The sequence below is a fragment of the Lepidochelys kempii genome, chromosome 1, assembly GCF_965140265.1.
Source record: "Lepidochelys kempii isolate rLepKem1 chromosome 1, rLepKem1.hap2, whole genome shotgun sequence".
Lineage (NCBI taxonomy): Eukaryota > Metazoa > Chordata > Testudines > Cheloniidae > Lepidochelys > Lepidochelys kempii.
Window position 1 is genome coordinate 239,980,272 of NC_133256.1, and position 27,448 is coordinate 240,007,719.

General features: G+C 42.6%; 1 protein-coding gene and 1 long non-coding RNA gene across 3 annotated transcripts in view; one reads left to right on the forward strand and one right to left on the reverse strand.

The window, feature by feature from the left end:
- CACNA1C (calcium voltage-gated channel subunit alpha1 C) overlaps nt 1–27,448 on the reverse strand; it is a 704,670-nt gene that overhangs the window by 271,404 nt on the left and 405,818 nt on the right. The window contains exon 4 of the mRNA XM_073320186.1: nt 3,724–3,863. Within this exon, the coding sequence (XP_073176287.1) occupies nt 3,724–3,863 (140 nt within the window). The remainder of the gene's footprint in view (nt 1–3,723; nt 3,864–27,448) is intronic.
- On the forward strand, nt 5,596–27,199 carry LOC140906285 (uncharacterized). Of its 2 annotated transcripts, none has more exons than XR_012157057.1 (3): nt 5,596–5,751; nt 26,316–26,422; nt 26,765–27,199. It is a non-coding gene; the product is annotated as an uncharacterized lncRNA (long non-coding RNA). The 2 variants fall into 2 exon arrangements; XR_012157056.1 differs by lacking the exon at nt 5,596–5,751 and adding an exon at nt 5,922–6,003.

Consider the following 27,448-nt stretch of genomic DNA (forward strand, 5'->3'; position numbering starts at 1 on the left):
TAAAGACACAAAGGAGGGGGGGGGGCAATCAAATAAGATTGAGAACTACTGGTTTAGGTTACACTTTCTGAATATTACCAGGAAAGCACCTTCCTCTTTTGCCATCCCATGAACCTCTATGATCTTCTCTGGCCTCTGTTACAATACTACAACTATGTCCTTATCAGTCTGCCCCAAGAGAACAGTTGCCACGGGAAGGCAAGTTTTTCTTTATTCCCTGGAGAACAGTAACACTCAGAGGCCTCCAAATGCAAAGCAAGAAGCAGTTCCAGCCCACAAAGTCACAGGAGCATCCTTGAGCTGCATCCTTCTAAATTACCCAGGTCTTTAGTTTTAGCAACTGATATTAGTCAAGAGTTTAGGATAATACATTTCCTGGTTTTGTCTTGCTTAAGGAACATAAAAAGTTAATGAGCCCCAGACTCTGCCATTTCAGGTTAGGTTAAGTCAAAAGAGGTCAGTGGTCTACTTGCTTTCACTATTATGAAGAGGAGGATGTGGGAGATTTCTAACGAGTGCAGCAGTCTAAGGAAAATCATAAGCCTTTTTTTGTATTTTGTTTGCCTCCATTTTTGTTTGGCCTCTTCTGTGGTATTATGAAGTAGAACCCATGTATTCAGGACAGAGGTGGTAATAGCTGGGAAAGGAAATTTAGGTTTGCTACCTCTAAACTGGGTTTCTGAGCATCATATCCATCAGTCTAGAAGCCCTACTGAGCATGGCTAGGATTAGCATCACATTTTTTTAGTTAGTGTCTCATTCTCTTCTGAAGTCTCATTAATGAGCCTGTGCTCAATGTTAAGGAAGCCTGGGCTGAGTTGGGAACACAGTAGACAGCATGTATTGCCACTGTCAGGTGAATGCTTCCTCTTGTTTTCCAGCCACTGCTTCAGGCTGGCTCTGGAATCACTTCCAGCAGCACTGGCTGGCTCCCCTCAGATGGAAGAAAATGGTACGTCAATAAGGGGTCTTTGCAGGAAGCAGAATAAAAAAGAAAATGGAGAAATTTGGAAAACTTCCTGCCGCTCCAATAAAAATCAATTCAAGTTTAAATATGGTGTAACTGCAGCCTGGGTTTACACTGCAATTTTCAGACAAACAGTAGGGAGCAAGCAGGGGAGAACAGGGGCAAACAGCATTGCCTCTCAGAATTTGCTGATAAGTAGGGTCTGCTAGGAGAGGAAGCAGCACACCACACTATGGCATGGTCCTGTATGAGCCTGTCTAAATAGATAAACATCAGAGAAACCCATCTAGCCTTGAAGTGGAATCTGCTGCTTGCAATTGTTACTCTTTAACTGGGACCTAGGAGTCTTTGCCATATTTATACATGTGTAATCTTTCCCCTGTTGCAGTTGCTGTCAGATTGTTTCCTCCAGCTACAGAGTAAGTGTTGCTGAACATGAGAGCAGACAGAATAGCACAGTGGAGAGCTGCTGTTTTTGTCACTGGCAAGGGAATTAATTTCAGCCTGAATATCATCTTGCTGATTAACAGGCCTAATAGGAAAACTCAAGTTAAACTGCATGTAATGCTGATCTAGCATTTCTGGAACCCTGTTCTTTTACATCGCAATAGGAAGGGGGTAAAATATTTGTCCTCTTTTTAAAAGTCTCCATAAACACCCACATAAAATGAAAACCATCATGTTCATAATTAAGCAGCAGTCCCTAGTCAGGTGACTGAGTGCTACATGAGTATACGTTGCAGAATCAGACTTATCTTGGGAAACCAGTTAATTCCTGGGTGGATGTCACTAATTTCCTGTGGGATTTTTTTACTCCTTTGGGGGTGCGGAGATGAGAGCACCAAAATAGCAGGGCGAAGAGTCTAGGCAGGACGTTGGGCTGTTTTGGGACTAAAAATAGATTCCAACTTGTCCCACCTCCTCCTAGATGGGAACTCCTCCCCCCACTTCCACCTGTCATTCTGGAAACAGCAGGGATCAAGTAGCGCAGCAGCGGCAAAGGTGAATGGTTAGGAGTTTTATAGCTTTCAGTTCCTCCATACAAGTAGACAAGTGGCCAGATGGTCAATGGATTTGGGCATCAAGCATAAGATGCTTTGGCTGCTAAAACTGCCCTTTTTTGGTACTCAGTGTGGGAATGGAGGTAAGGATTTCTATTGGAAAGGGAAGGACAGGGGAGGGCCTGGATGCTGGTGGGGCATGGAACTCACTCTGGAGATGAGGCTGGGATAGGAAGGGAAGATGCATTCAGGAGAAGAAGACCCAGCCTCATTGCCTTAAGGGTTAGTTCATCCCACCTTACACTTCCTTCATCTAACTACCATTCAAACAGCTTGTCATGTTGCTTCCCAAGTTTCTAACTCTTAACTAATTCAACCCAATTTAATGCATCATTTTCCCTACATTAAACCTTTCACCTCATCCCATGACTTTTTCCGCTCTCAGTAGTGAGGCAGAGATACCTACTGGAGACCTGCCTACAAGTGTTGCAGATATTGCTCCACTCTTGTACTTCTAATCCCTAGAAAAATTAAGAATTTAATTGCATATGGAGGCCCAGGAACTTCTCTGGGAAGAGGGTCAGGAAGCAGAAGCATGGCCACTCAGAAAAAGTATATAGAAGTTGAACAGTGTCCATGCTGTCCCCTTTCCTAAAGCTGACAACTCATCTCAGCTTCAGCAGCATTGCACAACTCACTGTGAGGTATCCAAAAAGGAAGAGCTTGCTGCCTGGCTGCTTTTCTCCAGGGCTTCACAATTCCTCTGGCTTCTCAGAGGTTCTGTTTTAGGAGGCTATAAGGGGATGACGAAGCTCAATTCCAAACTCACACACTCTTTTTAGAGGCTACTCATGTCTCAGAGACATGCTGATACCACATGGAAAACTTTGAAAAACAGTCTATTAGAGAAAATGTGGGCCATACAACACATTCTCTGTATTTCTATTCCCTGCTTTTGTTTCAGGCTTTTTAAATAATTGGTAGGGCCATTTTAATCAAAATAAGCTCCTCATTCCTGAAAATGTCACTCTCTGCCTGACCCTCACAGTGGTCAGGCCCAATAATGGACCAATGCGGGACATCTTTTAACATTTTATTTTCTGAAATATTTGTTGGACCTTAAGCTCTGGGGTTCACCCATTGTTACAAATAACAAGTTACAAGTACATCCCATGAACTATTCCCCCCACATTCATGGAGCTGTCAAGGGTTAATTTATCTGATTGTCTTCTATAAGGATTACACTGAGGAGTCTGAGACCCTGCTGTACATTGCCCAGTAGTCTTGTGTTGCTTTCTCTTTTTTCCTCCACAGGTGTTAAAAAGTGGTTTACTTTCCACGCTTTAGAAATGGGTAAAGTCCCGGAACGGGGTCTAAAGAGCTGGAGGTACGCAATACCAGAAAAACCATGCCAAGATTAAACATTGTGGGCCAGATCTTCAGCTGGTGTAAATCAGCGCTATTCCACTGAAGTCAACACAGCAACGCCAGTTGTACCAGCGGAGGATCTGACTCTGAATTCAGTACATTCTCTCTATGTTTGGTAAAGGAAGGGAGCCTGCAGGTGGGATGAGTTGGGGAGATGGGTGGTGGAGACGAGAGACACAGGATATGCTGTACAGTCAGTCAAACAAGCATCCATAAGAAGCCTATGCATTCCTCCTCTGTAATGTACCCATTTGGAATTCCTGATACCCCAAAATGAACTCTTTATGTTCCCATGTGTACAGTGTACTCAAAGACAATAGTACTCACCCTACCACCACAATTATAAAATCTAGTAAATTCCAGCCATTGCGGAGGTAAGCATTGGGGTGAAAGAGAAGTCCATATGCTATTACTTTTAAAAATGCTTCCACTGTAAAAATTATGAGGAAGAGATATTCCACTCGTTCCTGGAGAGAAGACAAAAGAAAAAAAGAAAGACAACCATTAGCTCAGTGCTGAAAAACAATGGGTAAAAATCTGTTTACCTTTTTAACATTTTATCTCTGCAGCCCTCTAGTCACTGGCCCACCAGAGCCACTTCGGAATGTCCAGTGCTAAACCCCATTACTTGCCAATGAGCTTTTCCTCTCCATATTATTATTTCTGTGGCTAGCTTGATAGGCTAGCAGCAGTGCAGTGTGGTTAGGATGCAAGTTTCATTCATGTTCCTTGACTTGTCAGGAACTGTAAACTCTGCAGAGACAGAATGCTCAGCGCCAGTGTTGGGAGGCATCACTCTCTAGTATCTTGTTCTCAGGAGGATGTATTGAGAGGCACTGATAGGCTCCAGAGTGAGCTGTGTCCAACCCTCTTGGAGGAGGAAGGTGGCTGGATTTGAGGCTTTGTGGAGAGAAGGGGGAAGAAGAAGAGAGGCCCTGCTGACTGACACCCCCCCCCCCAAGAAAAACTGTCATTCTTTTAACTTGTCTTGTGAGATTGCCTCCTACATTGTTAGGGGAAAAAACTGATGTAGGAATGTGATAAATGATTTACTGTTCACATGGATTCATTAGCACTCAGTGCATAGTCACCATCATTTTAGTGATTTCATCAGAATATTCACATGTGCAACTTGTGAAATGCAATCCAGTTTCTCACATGCAAAGGAAGTCATCTACAGTGACAAGACACTCTGATTCAGCAGGGAAGCTTTAGGAGTCCGAATATGGGTTTAACCTCTCTCTTAACTTTGGATTTCCTATTCCCAGGATGGCGGCAGAGCAGCAGCACTGCTAAAGTGACAGGGACCCCAGTCCCCTGACCCACTTCCTAGCCAGTCACTGCAAAGGCACTGAGAGCAGCCTTAGAAGATAATTAGCACTCAGCTGTCCCAGGATCAGAACAGTCATCTAGGTATCTACACTGAATCTGGGAGTGAGCCTGGGTCCACAGACTCATGCTAGCCTACTAAAGACAGCTGTGTGACAGTGCCTTGATGTTGCGGCTCAGGCTGGAGCTCAGATTCTGAAGCCCATCCCTCATCCTAGATTTCAGAGCCTAAGCTACAATGTCTACATAGCTACTTTTAGCGTGCTATTGTAAGCCCTGCCAACACAGGTCTGTGGGCCCAGGCTGGGAGGCTCGTTCTCAGATGCTGTGTTGACATGCCCCTGGACAAAAAGGGAAAGGATAGGTGTAGTCCTCAGAGCTACCAAGATGATATCTACCAAGTCTCCCTCATTGGAGAGGGTCTTATTTTGGATTAATTTTAACTGAAGCCTCTCTATTCAGTAAGGAAAGATGTTGCTGTGTGTGCTTCGAAGAAGAATTTACAAGCCTCATTCTCACAATCATTTGGAAATCTCATTCATTTAAATTATTACAGCTTGGACACATTGCAAAGTAGGCCCCTAACAATCCCCTGAACTGCTTGGTTGAGATGAAAGTCTGAGATGCATTGTTCAGCCTTGCAAAATTCTCTACAAAATTTACTAGCCCAGGTACAAAAACGACTCCTTCAATCCACCACTATGCTAATAAAAATATCAAATTATTTTTTACTTGCCTATGAAAAAAGTTAGTTACCCTTGAGAGACGGCAAGGCTGCATGGCTGCAGTAAATGACTGAAGGTGACCAGGCCCTTGGACTACATATTTTGCTAGAGAGAGAGTCACATTTGAAAATTCAGGCTGTCTCTAGAACACCCTCTCTCGCATGCGGCCACCAGGGGGGTTCCCTGCGGCCACGGCCGTTTCCTGGGGGGAGCATCAGCCCCTCCAATTCGTCCCTATTGCTCCTTGCATGTGCCGCCTCTCCGGAGACGCAGGTGGGACACACAAGACTTAAGGAGCAAGGTGAGGAGGCGAGCGGCGAGGCGGGGGAGCGAGGCGGTGAGGGAAGAGGCGAGTGGGGAGGCGAGCAGGGGGGCCTCGGTGGAGGAGGAAGGAGGAGGCGAGCGGCGGGGTGGGAGTCTGGCTGTGAGCGGGGCAGGAAGGAGGCGACAAGCGAGCGGGGGGGGGGGAGGACCCTGGCGGAGGAGTGAGGAGGTGAGCGGCGAGCCAGCAGCAGGGTGAGGAGGCGGCGCGGTCTGGCTGCGAGCGGAGGAGGTGAGCGGCGAGCCACTAGCGAGCGGGAGGAGTTCTCCTGGCGGGCAGGGCGGTGTCTGGGGCAGGGGAGAGAAGAGGCGAGCGGTGGGTGCATGGGCGGTGGGTGGAGCCCCCCCTTCTGCCCGCACTCCCCCCACCCCTGGGCAGCTGGAGCCACCACCCCGCCGGCCGGAGAAGCCCTGAGCGCCGCTAGAGGAGCCCCGGGCTGGCTGAAGCCCTGAGACCTGCCCCCCTCAAACCTGCCCGAAGGAGCTCGGGGCCGGCCGAAGCCTCGAGCCCCCCCCCGGCCACGCGTTCCCTCCCCTCCCCAGACCCAAGCCACCCAGATATGTTTTTCATTATTACTTGGACTTCTATGTCAAAGCATTTTTAAATTTACTTCAGAATTGTTATACAGACAACCACTTTTACTAAAAAAGCAAAACAAACAATAATAATAAAAAAAAAAGACAAGAACTTGCAAAGCACCTTATTTGTGTTTCTATTCTGTTAGGTCCAGTAAAGACTAGAGATAACTGTGGATGGTTTTTATTGTTGAGTCTGCAAAAAAACCCCAAAACCTTACATAAATAAATTACAATGATTTGGATGTAACTTTCGGAGAAATAAATAATTTTAGGAAAAAAGTGTCAGTGCAGTCACCGCCAAGAGTTGGTGGCCGCACTCTCAGGCCACCAAAAAATTTGTTGTGAGAACCCCTGCTCTAGAAAAATACAAATAAATAGACTAAACTTTTGGCTCAAGTAGATCCTGCAGTCTGCCCCGTGAAATGATTCAGTGAGTCACTACCTGATTTTGCATCTCTGTTTCAGAATATAATTTGCCAGTTCTCCCTGCCAGCTACTCTGGTGAATACACGCATCACTGCTTCTCTTTGGTGGATCACAGCATTAAAATAAGTCATTACAACATCTGACCCAGACACACTCCTGAACCTCTAAGATGAACGTTCAACTCTAGATCGTTAACAGTAACACAGTGGCTAGCAAAGCTCTTGATTCTCTAGTGGATGACCAAGAACCACATTATCCAGTTCATCTGCACATTTACATTAACACACTATTGTATATGCCCCAGAAATCTGTTTTACAGTAGCATACAAGTCTTTGTGCTTAAAAAGGCTGTAGTTTTCCATTAGATAATGGTATCTCAGCGTTGCAGTATGCCCTGCACTTAATACAGGCGATAACTAGGGAAATTATGCACATATTAGGTTAATGTTACTTAGGCTGCATCTACACTACGCACCTTTTAGTGACCCTGCTGGGCTGCTACAGCCATGCCACTAAAAAGGTGCACAGTGTAGCCGCTCTTTGTTGGTGGGAGAGAGCTCTCCCGCCGACAAAATAAATGCACCCCCAACGAGAGGCGGTAGCTTTGTCAGCAGGAGAGCTCTTCTGATGACAGGGGTCCTTTTCATTGGTAAAACTTTTGTTGTTCAGAAGGGGTGTTTTTTTCACGCCCCTGAATGACAAAAGTTTTACCGATGAAAGTGCAGTGTAGACAAAGCCTAAGTTACCTGATGCAATTGTAAATTACAGTGGTCACCATTAACCTTCACACACAGATATATCCAAGACATTTCAGTTTACAGTTACAATACCAATACTGGTAACTGTTTATAAATGTTGACTTTTTAATAAGGTGACCACTCTGCCTCCAACCTCACATTATTGTTACTCAAATAAATTAGCATACAAGAGTAAATAGCCAACTGCCTGGCCACTGGCTTGGCAACAGATAAGAGCACTGAAATGGTAAAAGGCTTGCTGATTCCTGAAATAGGCTTATTAAATATCCTCCAATTCCCTGGAGCTGAGTGGCTACTTGCTGTGCAAACACTAGGAAAACAAATATTGACAGATAAGTTCCATGCGCACATTTGTAAAGTAAGTGTAAGCGGAGCTGTCAGAGGACCTCTAATAAAAATCAACATGTGATGGGAAGTTTTTATGCAGCGCCTTTTGATTACCACGCGCCTTTGTGCTACCACATGCCTTTATCAGCATGGCATGAGGCCAGGCTACATCCTGCTCAGCAGGCAGCTAGCCTGTGTTAACTCCACGGTGAGGAGACAATGCCCTAGCTAAGAAAGGACAAGAAAAAGTCTGTGGGAATACAAGAGGAACACAGAAATGGGCTCAGCTGGGGAACAATGTGCTGAGAATTAGGCATGGCAGTGCTGCAATTAGGACTCAACTGGCCTTGCTAGGGATGAAGAAACATCTTTAAAACGGAAAGGGAGAGATTTATTTTACTGTAACCCATTCCATTAAGGGCCTCTATACCTCATTGAAAGGGTTTCCAAAGCCATAAGCAAGCCCTGCATAGATGGATCAGCCCTTTTGTTCCACCCCTCACATCCCCAGGGATCACCAGTAGGGTTTGAGACCATAGTCTGCAGATTGCTTTCTGAGGGGCTCCATGTGCAAATAGAGCCCAGCTATTTTGGTGGTGTTATTCCTTGTGTTTGGGCTACCTCACAGGTGGATCTATGGATTGAGGTGGTGGTGTCTTCAGAACAGTTTTTAGTGGACTGGTGCCCATCTTACACAAACCAGTCCCAAAACGGACACCAGCTAACATGCTGGTTGGCAGTCTTAGTTGAGAGGGCAACATTTCAATGTACAGAGACTAAACTGCCTTTTCATTAGTAGAAGTCAAACTTGAAGCAGAGTGCCATGGCGATGTGTGGCAACATGGAGCCCATCCCAATGCCCACTGAATTCAGTGGAAAGACTCAATTTCAGTAGGCTCTGGGTCGACCCCCAGCACTGCTGCTGCCAGCTTTGTCTGTTCTCACTGTGCCTAGAGAACTTCATTGACCAGAACCTTTCCCCGACATGAAAGGCATTTAAATAAAAACATTAAATAGTCCAGAAAACTCAGAGTAACACAGTACTTTTGGGAAATTCCAGAGCACGCTATCTTCCCCCACCCCACAACTCAGCTCCAGAGCCAAAATTTAAAGAACTAACAAATTACATTTGGTTGGGCTTAGGGCCCTCAGATCTTTTTGCCTCCTCAAGATGCTTATGGAATTATAAACTTATGTTCTGTTATTGTAATATGGCTGTTTGCTGAACGCTGTTGCTGAGTAATAATCTGCCAAGATATTATTATATATGTGTGTTTGCATACACACACCATCAGTAAATTCTTTACAACGTTCTAGTTAAAGCTGAAAGATCCATAAAACACAAAACTGTAAAATCCTCTGCAATGAACATAAGATACCAAACACTGCTGAGCAGAACAGAGATTTTATTACCCTCTCCATTTAAACTCATGATTTTAGGAACCAAATCCAAAGGAAAAAAATATTGCCCTGTTTTAAATGTGCAGCTACTTTGAGACTATTTCAGGAGGCCACTTTTTATCCATAAGTTAATTCTGCTTGGAACTGAGAAGGTTTTTTTTAAAAAATCAGTGATATATGTTCACTTCTTTTCGAAACTATAAACCTCAGCAGCTCTCCACTAAGAAGGCAGTGTGGTTTATTGGTTAGAAGACATATCTGGGATTCAGGATAGGGGGGTTCTAGTCCTGGCTCTGATGCTGACTTGCTGCATGAGTTTAGGGAAGGGGAGAATACCTACCGTACTTGACAATCATAGGATTGTTGTGGGGCTTAATTTGTAATGAAAGAGGTGCTGGGGCTCAAGCAATTTTTTTACTTCAAAACTGATGCAGCAATCCCAGAGGTACTGGGGCTATGAACTGCCAAGCCTAGAGGTGCCGGGGCTCAGCCCTGGCAAGCCCCAGCACCAATTAAGCACTGGGCTTAATCAACTCATGGTGATAAAAGTGCTTTGCAATAACTGGATGGATGAACCTTAGATAATTTTCAGCTTTAACTGCCATTACTGGGTGAGCAACCAAAATGATGCTTATCTTTATTCTAACAGAGCTCAATAGTGTAATTTAGTGCCAGATTAACCCCTGAGGTTCCAGGGCCCAGAGGACTTAGCAGTGCAAGATACCCTGCATTTCCACTCTTTTGGAAAACCCACGATCAATTGGCGCCAGCCCACAGAAGTGACTCATTTCCTCTCCTGGGCAGTCTCTGTTGGCCGGGATCTTATGCAGCTCCAACCTGATTTTAAATATGTCCTCTCCCAGTAGAGTTCTAGGATACTGTTGCTGCCCTGGGGTTGAATGCCCTTTCTAGCCCAATGACCCTCTGGGCTGAAAGGGGGTGCAAACTGCATCTTCTTGTCACCTTCAGAGTTAATCCAGTCCAGAGTGATAAGACAAAACACAATGGCAGATTCAGAGCGAAGTTGGAGATACAATACGGTAAAGAAAAAAAGACAGAAGATACCATATGTTTTCAGCTGTCGTTGAGAAATGTATTCAGTGTCTATGAGGCTGGAATGCAGGATGCATGTTGCAGATGGAGGGAATTGCAGAGCAGGAGGCTTTTGCTTGGCTAGTGGCAAGGCTGTGGCACAACTCAGAAAAGGCCAGGCAAAATGTCTGGAGCGAGTGGGGAAGGGAATATAGAGAAAAACGTTGACTTGAGCTGGTTGGAATAAATCTCCAGATCACGTACAAATGTTCTGTGGCTGGTTTCAGTGCTGGTTATTACAGACACTGGACACAAGCATTAGCTAGAGTAGCTGACATTTTAGCCAAAGCTTCATTTCACCAGAGTTTACGTTACAGAGAAATAGATCACACATTTGCTTACTCTAAATAAAGACAAACGTTAACCTATTGCTAACACTAACATCTGTTTCAAAAGGATTAACACCAGAAACCTCTAATCCCATTTTTCATTGCTGAAGAGGTCTGTGTTGTCTTATAATTCCTACTGATGTCCTGGGGTAATGATGTGAGTTTGAAAACACTGAGTACATGCAAGCAACTCTGCGTGAACAGGCATGGCGTTCTGGGGCTTTTCCCCATCAGGAGTTAAGTTACCAACCCAGCACTACTTCTGAGGAGCTGACCAGAACTGTGCTACTTTCCCATCTCTTTCTTCCAACATCCTCCTTCCCATCTCACACATGCCATACAGCATTATTAGTTTTTAATATTTCTATTGCAGTAGTTACTAAAGGCTTCAATCAGGACCAGGTCCTCACTGTGCTAAGTGCTGTACTGTCCCTGTCCCAAACGAACAGATAACAAGCTAAGAAATTTCAACATTACAAGTGTAACCCTTCTGCCAAGTGGAGTCAGCAGCACCTAGAAGTTACTCTTAAAAATGCAAAACAGAACAGGCTCAAGTCCCCACCCAGTAATCTGGGAAAACCCTACCACCATCCCTAGAGGCAATACTCCCTGTCTTGCAAGCACTGAATCTGCGTATAACAAAAAAGAACTTTTAATAAAAGGGAGAAGGAACCAAGCATTAATTTGTGACACCACCACAACCACCTTCAGAAGCATGTGATCATAAGCAACCTGACCTCACAGTGCATTGCGCAGTGTCCTTTGCCTCAGTTTCCCACCTTGCAGTGTGAAATTTCAATGCATGTGCCTTTAATACATCACTTTCCTCTCCCTCTGCTGCACCCCACGCAGAGTTGGCAGTCTTTGGGTAGCAAAGACCCAGAATTCAGGGGTGTGTTCACAAGGTTCACCTCCCACCCTGAGGGCATCACGTAATGCCTCTGCTGCTGCCACCGTTTGTCTGCTACCATTCTCTGCTGCCATCAGCCACCTCTGCTTGCTGCTCCTACAGCATCACATTCTGAGGTTCTGCCACTTAACTCAGCTCTTAGTGATTTCAGCAGGCAGTGGGGAACCTCACAGCTAGTGCAGTCTTTGTGTTGTCTTTCACTGTCCCCACACAAGGTCTAAGCCTTAGCTCCTAGACCTGCTCACCCAGTGACATCAGTTCTGGGAATCATCAACCAGAAACAAGGACTATCTATTGAGTCTAATCAGCTCTTCGATTAAACACTGGAGAGGAGCTGGTCAAATAGCATCTAGGGCTCTTTGGGCACAGCCCACACCGCTGGATAGGGATAGGGACAGCCACTCATCTTCACTAGGATTTGGCATTCCTACCCCCTGCTTAGCAAGCAAGGTTTTATTTAGGTTGGATGACCCCTTCAACCAGTGCATGCTACGCACAGTTCTGCTGCCCTTTACTCGTACAATAAGGATAACAACATTTCCTTACCACTGCATTTGAATACTAGAGTGATTTGTAACCCCAAACCAGCCAACATTAATCATTTTGGCAAAGCAGCTCCATCATGCTGCGCACCTAGGCAGAGTGGGCATGTCTATGCAAACAGGGTCTGGTCCTGTAGTCTTCCCCCAGCTCATCACTAGGTGTTAGGGGAGACCTCGTTCAGACTCCACCTACACAAGGCTCTCTCAACTTTTCCCTCTCTCTCCAATACTCTAGTCCTCAACTATGGCATTTCAAAAACTATTTCTCATACAAGAGTTCTAAGTTATAAACAGGAGGTCCTGCCCAGGGATGGCCTTTAAAAACCTGCCACCTTAACCTTACAGATCCGTTTTTGTCAGTATCTGCATTATTTCCTTGCACTTCCTTAAACGTACAATAGGAAATACCTTGAATGCTGCAAATGTTTAGTTATGTAGGGCAGACAATAATGTTTGAAGGGCCACTGCTTTTATGGCACTAATTTATACACAGGTTCAGAAAGATGCAAGGCTGATACCACAGGTTCTGTGCACTAAGAGAAGCAGCCTTTTGCTGACCAGAAGTAAGGAAATAGAAATGTAACATTGGAAAAGGAGAACAAAGAAACTGAGTGAAAGGATCTGTGTTTCTGGATTATGGGTTATCATCAGATCCGAAATATGAATATCTGTTCTATGTGAATATGCTGGCCTAAAGCTGTAGTGAACAACTTTGACCTTTGATGCAACAGAACCACATGTGTGCACTTACAGGATCAACTCAATAAAATATACTATGTTGCTAAACAGACATTTTCAGTTAAGTATACATGAGTGTAGCAGACAAGCATGCAAGAGAATAAAACTATCAAAAAAACAAATAGATTTTTCTCCTCATGTAGCATTATCACTGCAGAAAATGGTAACCCTTTTCTCTTTGTTTAGCAGAGAGGGAGGGCTCATAAAATACGCAGCTGTTGAGAATTACTCCATTCACTCTTTTTTTCTAGTTCTGAAACAGCACACACTGTACCTTCTTATGCCAGTTCCCCAATCCAGAAAGATCTCAAAAACCCAGTGCTAGAACACTAGCTAATTTTATCCTGCATAACCTGACAGGGGCAAAATATACAAAGAGAAGGCAGTGGATGGACAGTATGCAACAAATCTTGAGTAATTGGAGCATTAAGTAGGAGAGGTCAGAATTGTTTAGCAAAGGTTTTTAAAGGTGCTCAGCATTGGCCTCTCTCTACCCCCACTGAAATGGGTGTTTTACCACAGGCTTCACTGGGATCAGAAAGCTCAACACTGAGAGCTTTTGACATTCCCACTCTAAAGAATTAGGGCCTGATCCTGCAATTGACCGTTCCATGGAAATACTATAATCAGTGGGTACTTTAAAAATGCTTAGAATCAGAGATTAGTTTAGGTGCATCAGAGTAGATGGATGGACAAACAGATGTGTTCTGCATGTAGAATTCCCTTTGCCTTCAACATGGCGATTTCATATATCAGGTGCTTGGAGAGCCAACTTCAGTTATTTTAAATGATTAATATCCTGCCCTTGGGCCGCATGTGTACCTCCCACGGATATAGAAAGCAAGCAAGATATCAGTCATTGCAGCCAGTCTTATAAGCGCTCTGCACTCAGAACTCCCACTAAAGCCCTTGTGAGTTTTATACACAGAGGCCTGGCCCCTATCTATCTGATCCCAAGCCTTTTCTCTAGGGTGCTTTCTGAAGAAGCAGCCTAAGGGTTGGGAGGAGTTATTTTTGTGTTCACTAGGGATTGCATTTAGTGGCAGAATCTGATTGTAAATGCAAGGGCAATTTATAAGGCACATAAAGGGCCTGATTCTTCATTCCTTTGCATCTTGTGTAATAATTTGGGTTGATTTTCAGTGACACTTGTGCTCCTAATTCACTGAGGTAAATATGAAAATCCCACCTTTGAACCAAAATGTAAGTCATTATCATTCTGAGCTGGTAACATTTTTCACCCACTTTGCATTGGTGTAACAAGTATACAAGGTTCGGGGCAATGGAGAGACAGACCCAAGCAATTCAATAGGTTTTATAGAGGATTGTGAATTGAAGTTTTGAAAGGGGTGCCCAGGACATACTATTACCTGCATATTTTATAAATCTAAATGAATACATCAGTTTTTACAGAGACATTATTAGGGGCACAAGAGAAAACTATCCCAATAGTGTAGGAAAGATAGGAAGTATGGTAAATGACCACTCTGGTTTAACTAGGAGATCTTTAGTGACCTGAAACACAAAAAGAGAGAGTCAGACAAAAAGTGGAAAGTAGGTCAAAGGATGAAGATTAAAAAAACCAAAACCAACACAAGCATGTAGGGACAAAATTAGAAAGGCCAAGGCACAAAACGAGATTGAACTAGCTAGGGACATTTTACAAATACATTAGAAGCAAAAGGAAGACCAAGGACAGGGTAGGCCCATTACTCAATGAGGAGGGAAAGACAACAGAGAATACAGCAATGGCTGAAGTGTTAAAGGCCTTTTTAGTTTCAGTTTTCACCAAAAAGTTTAGCAGTGATCAGACAACCAAAATAGTGAACATCTGTGCAAATGGGATCGGAATGTTAGTGTAAAGGGGGTGGGGGGCTAACAGAACAAAAAGGACAAGTTAAGAATTACTTAAGTTAGATGGCTTCAAGCCAGCAAGGCCTGATGAAATACACCATAGAATATTTAAGGAACTGGCTGAAGAGATCTGAATCATTAGCGATTATCTTTGAAAACTCATGGAGGACAGGAGAAATCCCAGAGGACTGGAAAAGGGCAAACAGTACCTATCTATAAAAAGGGGAATAAGGACAACCCAGGAAATTATAGACCAGTCAGTTTAACTTCAGTACCAGGAAAGACAATGGAACAAATAATCAATATGTAAGCTCCTAGAAGATAATAAGGTGATAAGTAACGGTCAACATGGATTTGTCAAGAACAAAGTATGTCAAACCAACCTAATATCCTTCTTTGACAGGATAACAAGCCTTGTGGATGGGGGAAGCAGTAGATGTCATGTATCTCAACATTAGTAAAGCTTTGATAGTATCTCACGTGACATTCTCATGAACAAATTAAGGAAATATAGCATAGGATGAACCTACTATAAGGTGGGTGCACAACTGGTTGGAAAACCGTACTCAGAAAATAGTTACCAATGGTCCACAGTCAAGCTGGAAGGGCATATCAAGTGGGGTCCTGCAGGGACCTGTTCTGGGTCCGGTTCTATTCAATCTCTTCATAAATAATTTGGATAATGACATCGAGAGTACACTTATACCGTTTGAGAACAATACCAAGTTGAGAGGGGTTGCAAGTGTTTTGGAGGACAGGATTAGAATTCAAAATGATCTTGACAAACTGGAGAAACTGTCTGAAATAAACAGGATGAAATTCAATCAGGACAAATGCAAAGTACTATTCTTAGGAAGGAACAATCAATTGCATAAATACAAAATGGGAAATGACTGCTGAGGAAGGAGCACTCCGGAAAATCTGGGGGGTGGGGTGGGGGGTCATAGTGGATCACAAATTAAATAGTTTTCCACACTGGGATGTTAGCTGGAGTGTTGTAAGCAAGCCATAAATAGTAAATTTTTCCACTTGACTCACACTGATAAGGCCTCAACTGGAGTACTGTGTCCAGCTCTGGGTACCATATTTCAGGAAAGATGTTGAAAAAAATTGGAGATAGTCCAGAGGAGAACAAAAAAAAATGATTAAAGGTCTAGAAAACATGACCTATAAGGAAAGGTTGAAAAAACAGTTTGTTTAGTCTGGAGAAGAGAAGATTGAGGGGAGACATGATAGCAGTCTTCAAGAACGTAAAAGGTTGTTATGAAGAGAAGGGTGATAAAATGTTCTCCTTAACCACTGAAAACAGGACAAGAAGTAAAGGGCTTAAATTGCAGGAAGGGAGATTTAGGTTAGACATTAGGAAGTTTGTCCTAACTGTAAGGGTACTGTAACAAGTTACCTAGGGATGTCACTGGAGATTTTTAAGAAAGGTTAGACAAACACCTGTCAGGGATGGTCTGGATAATACTTAGTTCTGCCTCAATGCAGGGGACTGGACTAGATGACCTCTGCAGGTCTCTTCCAGTCCTACATTTCTATGATTTAACAATTAATAGACTCTAAAGAGCCATCGTTTTTCTTTTAAATCACCCATCAAAGACGCTTCATTGTGGTGCCTTCTTCTTCTAACCAAGAATGGCTAGACACACTCTATTACCAAACAATACTATTGTTGAGTCATCCAAAGTAGGTCGCTTGTTGCACAAAAGTGACATCGGGAGCGCCTTTCCCACCCTTAATATCCCCAGAAGTTCAGGACCTGAATTCAAATGCATTCTCATTTAGACAGCTAGATGGCTTATTCTTTCATCACTTCAGATGGCCAATTTTACCACTTGCTCTCTGATCGCTGAGCTTAAAATCAAGATCTGGGGAAGTGTGATACACTGGATAGGGAAGAGAACAGAAAGTCAGGCCTCACGTTCTGTTCCCAGCTCTGCCAGTGACTTACTGTGTGATCATATCACGACATCTTGCAGATTGAGCCATTGCTATCCTTGTTTCCTAAAAGAACTCATGTCTCAATGTGTGCGTCAATGATGTTAGTTCAATCACAGCTATGGTATAGTGCATTAATTATAGCATTCAACTTGGAGAATATAAAACTATTATATTTCAGTTCTATTTAGGTTCCTATACTACGCTCATCACTGAGGTATCTGAGCATCTAGGTACTATTTCAATATAGGTGGGACAAGCAGGCTGTGTTTGGGTCCTGATTCAGATTAGGTATGGGCTAGTGATGTGGTTTGGGTTGAGGGCCTAATCCGGTCTAGGTTCAAATTAGATAGTGCCTATATTGCATGAATTATTCTTCCCAAACTTCAGTCCCCAAAGTCGAAATCCTATAAGTTCAGCAGATCTTTCAAAATTTCTCCTATTTTGCACTAAAACTTGGCAATAATGGCTGTTCTCTTGATTCTGGCTATATATGAGCTAATGGCAGAAAACAGGTCCCTTCTGGGGTTTTTTGGACAGGCTGGGATCTGGAGATTCAAATCCAAACCTCTAAAATATGAAGAAATTCAGATTCTACTTTCAAGTTCATTATTTCAATTAAACAAAAAGTAACTGTTACACTATATTCTTATCACACTGATCTGACTTTCCCCTCTTCCTACATTGTCCAAGCTGGAATTTCCCCTGTGCAGAGGGCCAGCCTTAGGCCTCTAATCATTTAAATCCTCAACATAAGGATTAAGCTGTTCATTGGCCTTGTGCTGTTTTTGCGACAAGGGGAGATTTCAAGTGTGGAATTTTTTGCAGGTTTCCCTTAGCTGGTTTCGGACACAGATGCAGTCCAGAAAATTCTACCAAGGTTAGGACAGCCATTTGTGGTGCTATCCTCAGTTGCCCAAGGCACCAACCAGTGATTAACGACAGAATACCAGAGGCATCCATTTAAATCAAAGTGGCTTCAGTATGACAGCTACATCTAATAGATCATCATGGAGCGCATCGTGTCTCATTTGGCTCCCTGAATTACTCATATGAATTGCACATTGGCTGCTCACCACACTCAGGTGTTTGGATTCACTCACAAGCTCAAATGAGATACAGGAATCCACAAGCCATAAAACATTTCAGAGCTCCATTTTATTAATACTTTATTATTATTTAAACAATCCCATGCAGCCTAAGCCTTTTGAACTTGAAAACATGTTGGTGTTAAATTGTCAAACATTTCCCTGTCAAAGAAGAACAATGAATACACTATGCATGGGAGGGGAATTTTTGAATAACCCATAATGATAATGCCCCCTATAGAGGTTTCTGGCATGTTTCCTTGCTGCTGGCCATTTGTGCAGGATACACCACCACACTTGCTCTTGTACACAAGCTATCATGATCAGAGTGTTGTCAAGTCTCATGATTTTATTTTCCCTCACATGCTGGGATGTTTTTTAAAGCCCCAGTTCCTGGATGCATCTGGTTTTCATAATATTAAAAAAAATTGTAGCCTTTGTGGTTGCAGAGAAAAGCTTGAAAATGTGAACCCTAGAAGTTCCAACCGCAGAAATCAATCTCATGATTTTGGGGATCTGACTCATGATTTTTTAATGCTTGGGGTTGGCAATTCTGTGATCATAATATTCCCACCCTGTAGTTCTGTCCTGGTTCCCTATGAATAAGTGCATTGACTACGGAAGCCTCCTGCTTGTGTTTAAGGGTCATATTTTCAAAAGGGCTCAGATCCTCTTTAGGCATTATCAGCTGGGCTAAATCTTGCTCTGGGTCAGGTATGGCCACCACCTTCCATACAGACTAAACACAAAGACGACTTTGCAATCAGATAGCTGAAACAATAGTAGTTGCGCTCAAAAACAGACACATGGAAAACGTGAGTGGAAGTTGAATCACCTGACCCAAAGGGTTTCAAATGCAGGGCTAGGATTTGGATTGGTGGAACTGTTTTGTTCCGTGTGTGTGAGAAAGAGAAAGACACAGCACAAAGCTGAAGTACCAGAGGACAAGGAAAAGGAAAGACGACAAGGAGGCCCAGCCTGGAAGCAAGATGTGGGGCCTTGGGAGAAACCTAGATAGGCAGAATGCTGGCTGAAAGAGTTTGATGCTTTGAGCAAGGAAAGTGTTTCCTACCACTTGACTCCTACTGTGTTCAGAGAAACAGGACTTTGTGCATTCTTTTTAAATAATCAAAATTGCATCAAAGAAATACCTGACTATCATCAAGTTCTCCTCCAAACTGGAACCACCTACAAGGCCCAACATTTTTGGATAGCCACTTGGGTCAAAATGGCTAGCAGGCACCCTAATGTGTGCCCAGATTTCTCAAGGGCATGTTGGGTGTGGAGGTCTTTTGAAAATCTGGCACTAAATTCCTTAGTGGTGAGAAAAGCTGATAGTCAGGCAGTCTGAAAACAGACCTGACAGGTGTCTGGTCTTTCAGAACATCCCTTCTTAACAAGGTCACAATCCTGCAAGTTACTGAGTGATTCCAGAATGTTGCAGGCTGTGTTGAAATACCCTGCTGAAGCCAATGTGAGAGTTTTGCCACAATCTTCATGGGAAAAGGATCACCTTCTTATTGTGTTGACTAAAGGCTACATTCACTATCACGTGGTGTTCCCTTTGTGACACTTAAGTGTGTGCAAACCTCCTCTAAATCCCCTGATGGGTATACTACAGAATGGGGGAGTTCCCAGCAAGAATGGAGCCAGCAGATCCACATATGTACTATGCCTCTCTCCTAGCATCCCCTGGCACAGGGGATGTATTGGGAGTGAAAAGGGGCAGGCAGTGGAAATGTACAGAGCTCAAAGCATTCTGGCAATCCCCAGTTGGTATTTGATGCCTAAGGAATAACAGCCAACTAGCAAAGTTTAGAGCAGCCGTAAAATTGCTTGAAACTGCTCCAGGGTCAGAGCGGAGAATCAGGGAGCTGTAACCAACTCCCTGATGAGAATATGGCCCCGAGGAAGTGCTGTGCTGGCCCAGTGAGCATAGAACTTTCTCCTTCTGTAACCTAGTACAGCCTATTTCTCCCCATTTCTAAAATAAATCTTTCAGAGGCATTTTAATCTGATAATTTGTGTATTTTATGATGCTTTATGTTTTTAATCTGCTATGATTCTTTTATAATTGTTTATGCAGAGCAGTGAATGCCTCAGCAGGGAGTGCTTCATAAATAAATGGAGATATAAATAATCTAACTTCTCCCTCCTGAAATTTCTAAGCAAACAAGGTGGCCCTAAGGTCCCGTTCTTCCTGTTTTAAGGCTGTATGTCATTTTCTTTCACTTGCTTTTTGTGTGTGTGTGTGTGTGTGTGTGTGTGTGTGTGTGTGTGTGTGTGACCTTTCCTTTTCATGAGTAATAGAAGGGCATATTTCACATTCTGTTCACACTGCTCACAGCAGACAGGGAAAAACACAACTGGAGGGAAAGAAAAATGAGAGCCTTGTAGCTTCTTCATCTCCAACTGTCTTTCCTTTTACAGCGCAAAGAATTTGAGGTTCTGTTTATTACTCTGTAGTTTTATGTTATTTGTTTGCTGCTTGAATGGACAGGGCACATAAATGAGAGCGCCATAAGGATCTGACAACCAAACCAACCTCATCATATTATCTTAATGGAAAGCTAATTGGATGATTAAAAACTGATCTGCTTCATGGGGAAAAATTAGTGGGTGCTCTGCACCCACCAGCAGCCAAGCTCCTGTTTGGCAGCATAGCAAGCTCTAGGAGAGAGGGGAGAGGAGCGCAAATGTGGCACGCTCAGGGGAGGAGGCAGAGAAGAGGTGGGGATTTGGGGAAGGGGTTGGAATGCAGGCGGGGGGGAGGGGGGTTTGAGCATCCTCTGGTGCAATCAGAAGTTGGTGCCTATGCTGTGAATAGAGATGAGTCTGAGATTCTTGTTGACTAGACAGAACTTAAAAGTCCTGCTGCAAAGTGACCAGCTTTTCTTTGGGAAAAGAGAAGTGAAAGATGCAGTAAGTTTTAGTAGTCACTGCTAATTTATTCTCTAAGAAGTTGAGGTTTTGGGCCTGATTTTCAAAGTTTTCAGGTATGTAGAATGTATTGTATGTTTGTTCACCTTCCAGTCATTAGCATCTGTGACTGCAGGGGATGGATTCTAACAGCTGTGTGTGCACAGGTTTTCAAATCTATCAAGTGCCCAGGTTGAAAAGTGCACTCACAGTTGACTTGGGGATGCTCCCACATGGAGACCAATTTGAAATGTCTTGAAAAACACAAAACACCCATACTTTGTCTTTAGAAAAAGGCTCTTGCTACAGAAGTATACCACCACCAGTTAGGAAAGGAATCTGAATACACTGGCCATAGTGAACACACCTTGACACTTTTGCTTTAAAAATCCATGTATTTTCCTCTGAAGAAACATAAGCACATAAAGGTTTCAGAGTAGCAGCTGTGTTAGCCTGTATTCGCAAAAAGAAAAGGAGTACTTGGGGCACCTTAGAGGCTAACAAATTTGAACATAAGCTTTCGTGAGCTGTAGCTCACTTCATCGGATGCAATCAGTGGAAAATACAGTGGGGAGATTTATTACAGTGTGTATGTTAACACCCATTGTTTCATGTTCTCTGTGTATATAAGAGTGATCACCTAAGATAAGCTAATACCAGTAGGAGAGCTGGGGGGGAGGGGGGTAAACCTTTTTTAGTGGGCTATTTCCAGCAGTTGACAAGAACATCTGAGGAACTGTGAGGGGGAGGGGAGGAATAGTTTTACTTTGTATAATGACCCATCCACTCCCAGTCTCTATTGAAGCCTAAGTTAATTGTATCCAGTTTGCAAATTAACTCCAATTCAGCAGTCTCTCGTTGGAGTCTGTTTTTGAAGTATGTAGGTAGGAATGGCGGTCAGTAGGTTTCCGGTATAGGGTGGTGTTTATGTGACCATCGCCTACCTACATGCCTCCAGCTTTCATCCAGACCACACCACACGATCCATTGTCTATAGCCAAACTCTATGATACAACCACATTTGCTCCAACCCCTCAGACAGAGACAAACACCTACAAGATCTCTATCAAGCATTCTTACAACTACAATACCCACCGGCTGAAGTGAAGAAACAGATTGACAGAGCCAGAAGAGTACCCAGAAGTCACCTACTACAGGATAGGCCCAACAAAGAAAATAACAGAACGCCACTAGCCATCACCTTCAGCCCCCAACTAAAACGTCTCCAATGCATCATCAAGGATCTACAACCTATCCTGAAGGACAACCCATCACTCTCACAGATCTTGGGAGACAGGTCAGTCCTTGCTTACAGACAGCCCCCCAACCTGAAGCAAATGCTCACCAGCAACCACACAACAGAACCACTAACCCAGGAACCTATCGTTGCAACAAAGCCTGTTGACAACTGTGTCCACATATCTATTCAGGGGACATCATAGGGCCTAATCACATCAGCCACACTATCAGAGGCTTGTTCACCTGCACATGCACCAATGTGATATATGCCATCATGTGCCAGCAATGCCCCTCTGCCATGTACATTGGTCAAACTGGATAGTCTCTACGTAAAAGAATAAATGGACACAAATCAGACGTAAAGAATTATAACACTCAAAAACCAGTCAGAGAACACTTCAATCTCTCTGGTCACTTGATTACAGACCTAAAAGTGGCAATTCTTCAAAGAAACTTTGAAAACAGACTCCAATGAGAGACTGCTGAATTGGAATTAATTTGCAAACTGGATACAATTAACTTAGGCTTGAATAGAGGCTGGGAGTGGATGGGTCATTACACAAAGTAAAACTATTCCCCCATGTTTATTCTCCCCCCCACCGTTCCTCAGACCTTCTTGTCAGCTGCTGGAAATGGCCCACCTTGATTATCACTACAAAAGGTGTTCTGCCCCCAGCCCCCCGCTCTCCTGCTGGTATTAGCTCATCTTAAGTGATCACTCTCCTTACAGTGTGTATGGTAACACCCATTGTTTCATTTTCTCTGTGTATATAAATCTCCCCACTGTATTTTCCACTGAATGCATCCGGTGAAGTGAGCTGTAGCTCATGAAAGCTTATGCTCAAATAAATTTGTTAGTCTAAGGTGCCACAAGTACTCCTTTTCTATAAGCACATATATTTGTGTGTACATACACATATTTAGATTATAAATTCTTTGGGGTAGAAAATGTTTATTAATATAAGGCACCTAGCATGCTTATGGATATTGAAAAAAGTAAAATGCATACACCTCTCATTTTGAAGAAAATTCTGCTCATTTTCCTATGTAAAATTTCCAATGAAGATAGGGAATGTTTTGAAACATCAAGGTGAACAGTATTTGGGCCCTTACAGTAAAAGGCACATTATGAGAAGCAGAGTAAGATGTTGCTGGTGAAAGAAAAATTACATCTAATTTAGACATGCTTCCTGGAAGCAAGTCTGGATTAATTGAAATAGTTCCGTTTGTTAATTTATATATACTTCAAGAGTTAATTTAAAGACTAAGCTGTAATTTTATTTTCTTTTAATCACATTTTTTAGAAGCATGGTTAGGCTTCTACAAACTGAATTGCACTGGAAACAAGCAGATGATGGATTACAGTGGTATAATTTTAGCAATTTTAATTCTTTTATCTGATTTCCACTGTTTTAGAATTAATTTACATTTGCAGTTAGATTGTCATTCAATAGAAAGCCACCTCTTATTCTCCTCTAAGGACCATATTATGGCCTCACCCCTCTGCAGATGGCTCCCATTGACAGCCACTCATATAGAATCATAGAAGGCTAGGGTTGGAAGGGACCTCAGGAGGTCATCTAGTCCAACCCCCTGCTTGAAGCAGGACCAATCCCCAATTTTTGCCCCAGATCCCTAAATGGCCCCCTCAAGGATTGAACTCACAACCCTGGGTTTAGCAGGCCAATGCTCAAACCACTGAGGTATCCCTCCCCCCCCTAAATCATACAATCATAGACTTTGGGAAATCTGTTCCCTCTTCCCAAAGATTGAGATAAAGGAAGTTTATGGCTCAGTAGCCCTATAGGGAACCCCATAAGACGGCAGTAATTTAATGTACCTGGGCCTAGTGCCTAACCCCAATCCAAACAGAACAGCATTTCACCACCTGATTTGCTGCTCAACTGACCTGAGCACATGTCCTCCCAGTATTTACAGGTACACTTATCCACTCATGCACCACCACACAGCAACGTGTGACAAAACTCAGTCACCAATCACAAGTGAAAGAGTGGCAAAACAATTTCTGCAAAACTTTAGTCATTTTCTTTAACAAAAATTAACTGACTTTCTAATGGAATTTTCATCAAAAATGGGAAATTTTGAAGAAAACTAGGGCTGGCAGTTAACTCACATGATTGATTAATCACGATTAATTTTTGAGTTAGTTTTAATTGCACTGTTAATAGAATACTAATTGAAGGTTAAATATTTTTGGATGTTTTTCTACATTTTCAAGTACACTGATTTCAATTATAACAGAATATAAAGTACAGAGTGCTCACTTTATATTATTTTTATTACTATTTCTTGTTTGCCATTTTACAGTGCAAATAGTTGTATTTTTCAATTCACCACATACAAGTACTGTAGTGTAATCTCTATCGTGCAACTTACAAATGTAGATTTTTGTTGTTACACAACTGCACTCAAAAACAGAACAGTGCAAAACTGTAGTGCCTACAAGTCCACTCAGTCCTACTTCTTGGTCAGCCAATCACTAAGACAAACAAGATTATCTCCCATAAATGTGAACTATGCTGCCCTCTTCTTATTTACAATGTCACCCGAAAGTGAGAACAGGCGTTCGCATGGCACTTTTGTAACTGGCATTGCAAGGTATTTACGTGCCAGTTGTGCTAAACATTCATATGCCCCTTCATGCTTTGGCCACTATTCCAGAGGACATGCTTCCATGCTGATGATGCTTGTTAAAAAATAATGCATTAATTTGTGCCTGAACTCCTTGGGGGTCAACTGAATGTCTCCTACTGTTTTACCCGCATTCTGCAATATATTTCATGTTATAGCAGTCTCGGGTGAAGACCCAGCACATGTTCATTTTAAGAGCACTTTCACTGCAGATTTGACAAAACACAAATAAGGTACCAATGTGAGATTTCTAAAAATGCTACAACACTGGACCCAAGATTTAAGAATCTGAAGTGCCTTCCAAAATCTGCGAGAGATGAGGTGTAGAAGTCTTAAAAGAGCAACACTCCAATGCTGAAACTACAAAAACCGAACCACCCAACAACAACAACAAACCTGCTGGTGGCAACTGACTCAGATGATGAAAGTGAACATGTGGTGGTCTGCACTGCTTTAGATGGTTATCGAGCAGAACCCATTATCGGCATGGAAGCATGTCCTCTGGAATGGTGGTTGAAGCATGAAGGGACATGAATCTTTAGTGCACCTGGCACATAAATATCTTGTGACGCCAGCTACAATAGTGCCATGTGAACGACTATTCTCACTTTCAGGTGACATTGTAAACAAGCGGGCAGCATTATCTCCTGCAAATGTAAAAAAACTTGTTTGTCTGAGTAATTGGCTGAACAAGTAGTAAGACTGAGTGGATGTGTAGGGTCTAAAGTTTTACGTTGTTTTATTTTTGAATGCAGTTATTTTGTACATAATTCTACATTTGTAAGTTCAACTTTCATGATAAAGGGATTGCACTACAGTACTTGTACTAGGTGAATTGAAAAATACTATTTCTTTTTTTTTTTACAGTAAAAATATTTGTAATCAAATATAAAGTGAGCACTGTACACTATTCTGTGTTGTAATTGAAATCAATATATTTGAAAATTTAGCAAATATCCAAAACTATTTAAAAATGGTATTAACAGTATGAGTAATCGTGATTACTTTTTTTTTTTTTTTTTTTTTTACACTCGCTTGACCATCCTAAACAACAAACAAACAGGTTTTCAAGAAACACTTCCCCCTATTTCAAACAGTAAATAACAGGACTACATGGGGTGTATATCTTTTTTCCAGACAAATTCTATCCCTCACATCTCTATTCTCATCTATGGGATGTGCTTCCTGGCTAGACTACATCTCCCACATTACACTGCAATCTTCCCAGTGATTGAACTGGTGTTCTGCATCATACAACCAAATTGGATCATGGGGAATGTAGTCAGCCAGGTAGCTCAGTCCATAGAAGAGAATGGGGACATGAGACAGCTGAACTACAACTCCCATAAGACATAGCAGTTTAGAGGGCACACAAATTGGTGTAGAAATATTTTGATTCAGCTCAAAACACTGAAACAAAACAATTCATTTCAATAAAAAAAAAGTGTCAAAACAGTGTTCGACATTTCCAAACTCAAAGTCTTTTGGAACTTCCCATTCTAAAACAAACTTTTCAAATTGGGATGAAAATAATTTTTGGAATATCAGAATTTCCTATGGGATGGAAATTTGGATTTTAAAATAGCTCTACTACTAGGAGAGGAAATCTGTGAGATAGGCTGAAACGAGTCCAAGGAGAGTTTTAAAGACGAGGATGATTTTGAACAGAATTTCAAAATGAATGAGGAATGAGTAGCGTTGTCATGCTGTATTTAACCATTTTTGTATCTGTGACATGTTGGTATCCAGAAAGCTGAAGACTGGTGTGACCATTGAGAAGAAAATTGTAAAAGTTTGGGCAAGAGCACAGGATAGCTTGGATGTGAGGATTTCACAATGGGTAAGGATGTGGATAGGTATGTATATATTTTCCTAGTTATCCTAAACCTCTAAAATCATTTTCATGGTCACCAAGATTAAAAGTGAAATAATTGGAAAAAACTGACAGTAGGTGGTCAGGAATTCTACTAGTCAGACAATTTAATAAATTACAGGACACTAAAGGAAATACAGTCAGCCTGATTAGCTTCCAGTTAGTTTGCAAAAGATTTCTCTCCATGCCCACTCCCTGAGATGTATTTTCTCCATATACTGTAGGCTATGGGAAATTCTGTTCAAAGTCAAAATTAGATTTCAGATGGCCTGTCCATGGATTCTAAATCCTAACCCTAACCAGAATCCCCTTTGTGCCATTTCAGACAAATCCTTATTACGCTAATGGCTCACGAGATCACCCCTGGGGAAACTGATCTCCAGGAACTCATCCAGATTTCCTCTATGTCAGACAGAGACTAGAACTCTGGACTCTCACACTTTGCCAAATGGATTGAGATTTCAAAGGTTTTGTGTTCACTTGATGAAGATAAGAGGTCATGCTTTGCTTAGCACCTGAGGGCAGGCAGTGGAGGTGGGGACTGCACAGTTGAGGATGAGTAAGTGAAAATGCAAACAGGATTCATATTGTTCTGCCTGAAATTTTAATGCTGTAAATGGTATATGCTGCTGCACTGGATCCCTTTCAAGTTCTGTATCCTTACTTGTTGTTCCTGCTGATCTGTAATACACTAAACCCATCATTTTTTGCCATTCTGTTGGCAAAGTGCCGACTTGCATCCCAGAAATAAAAGGCTGCCGATACTCGTACTTGAACTCTCATTTTGGTGCATAAATGTTTTCTTGTGCTCAATATGTATCCCCTCAACCTTGCAGGCTCTGAGCATGGTCATCCTGTGACATTCTCTGGCTGTTTACCCCCCTGCTTCTTGTACAGTTTAGGTCATGCACATCAAAGCTGGGTTTATTTCTGCCAGTGCAAAAGTGGCAGGAGCGATGAACTCCTGAATGCTGTTGCAAGAGAAATATTCTCTTATCACGCTGTTATC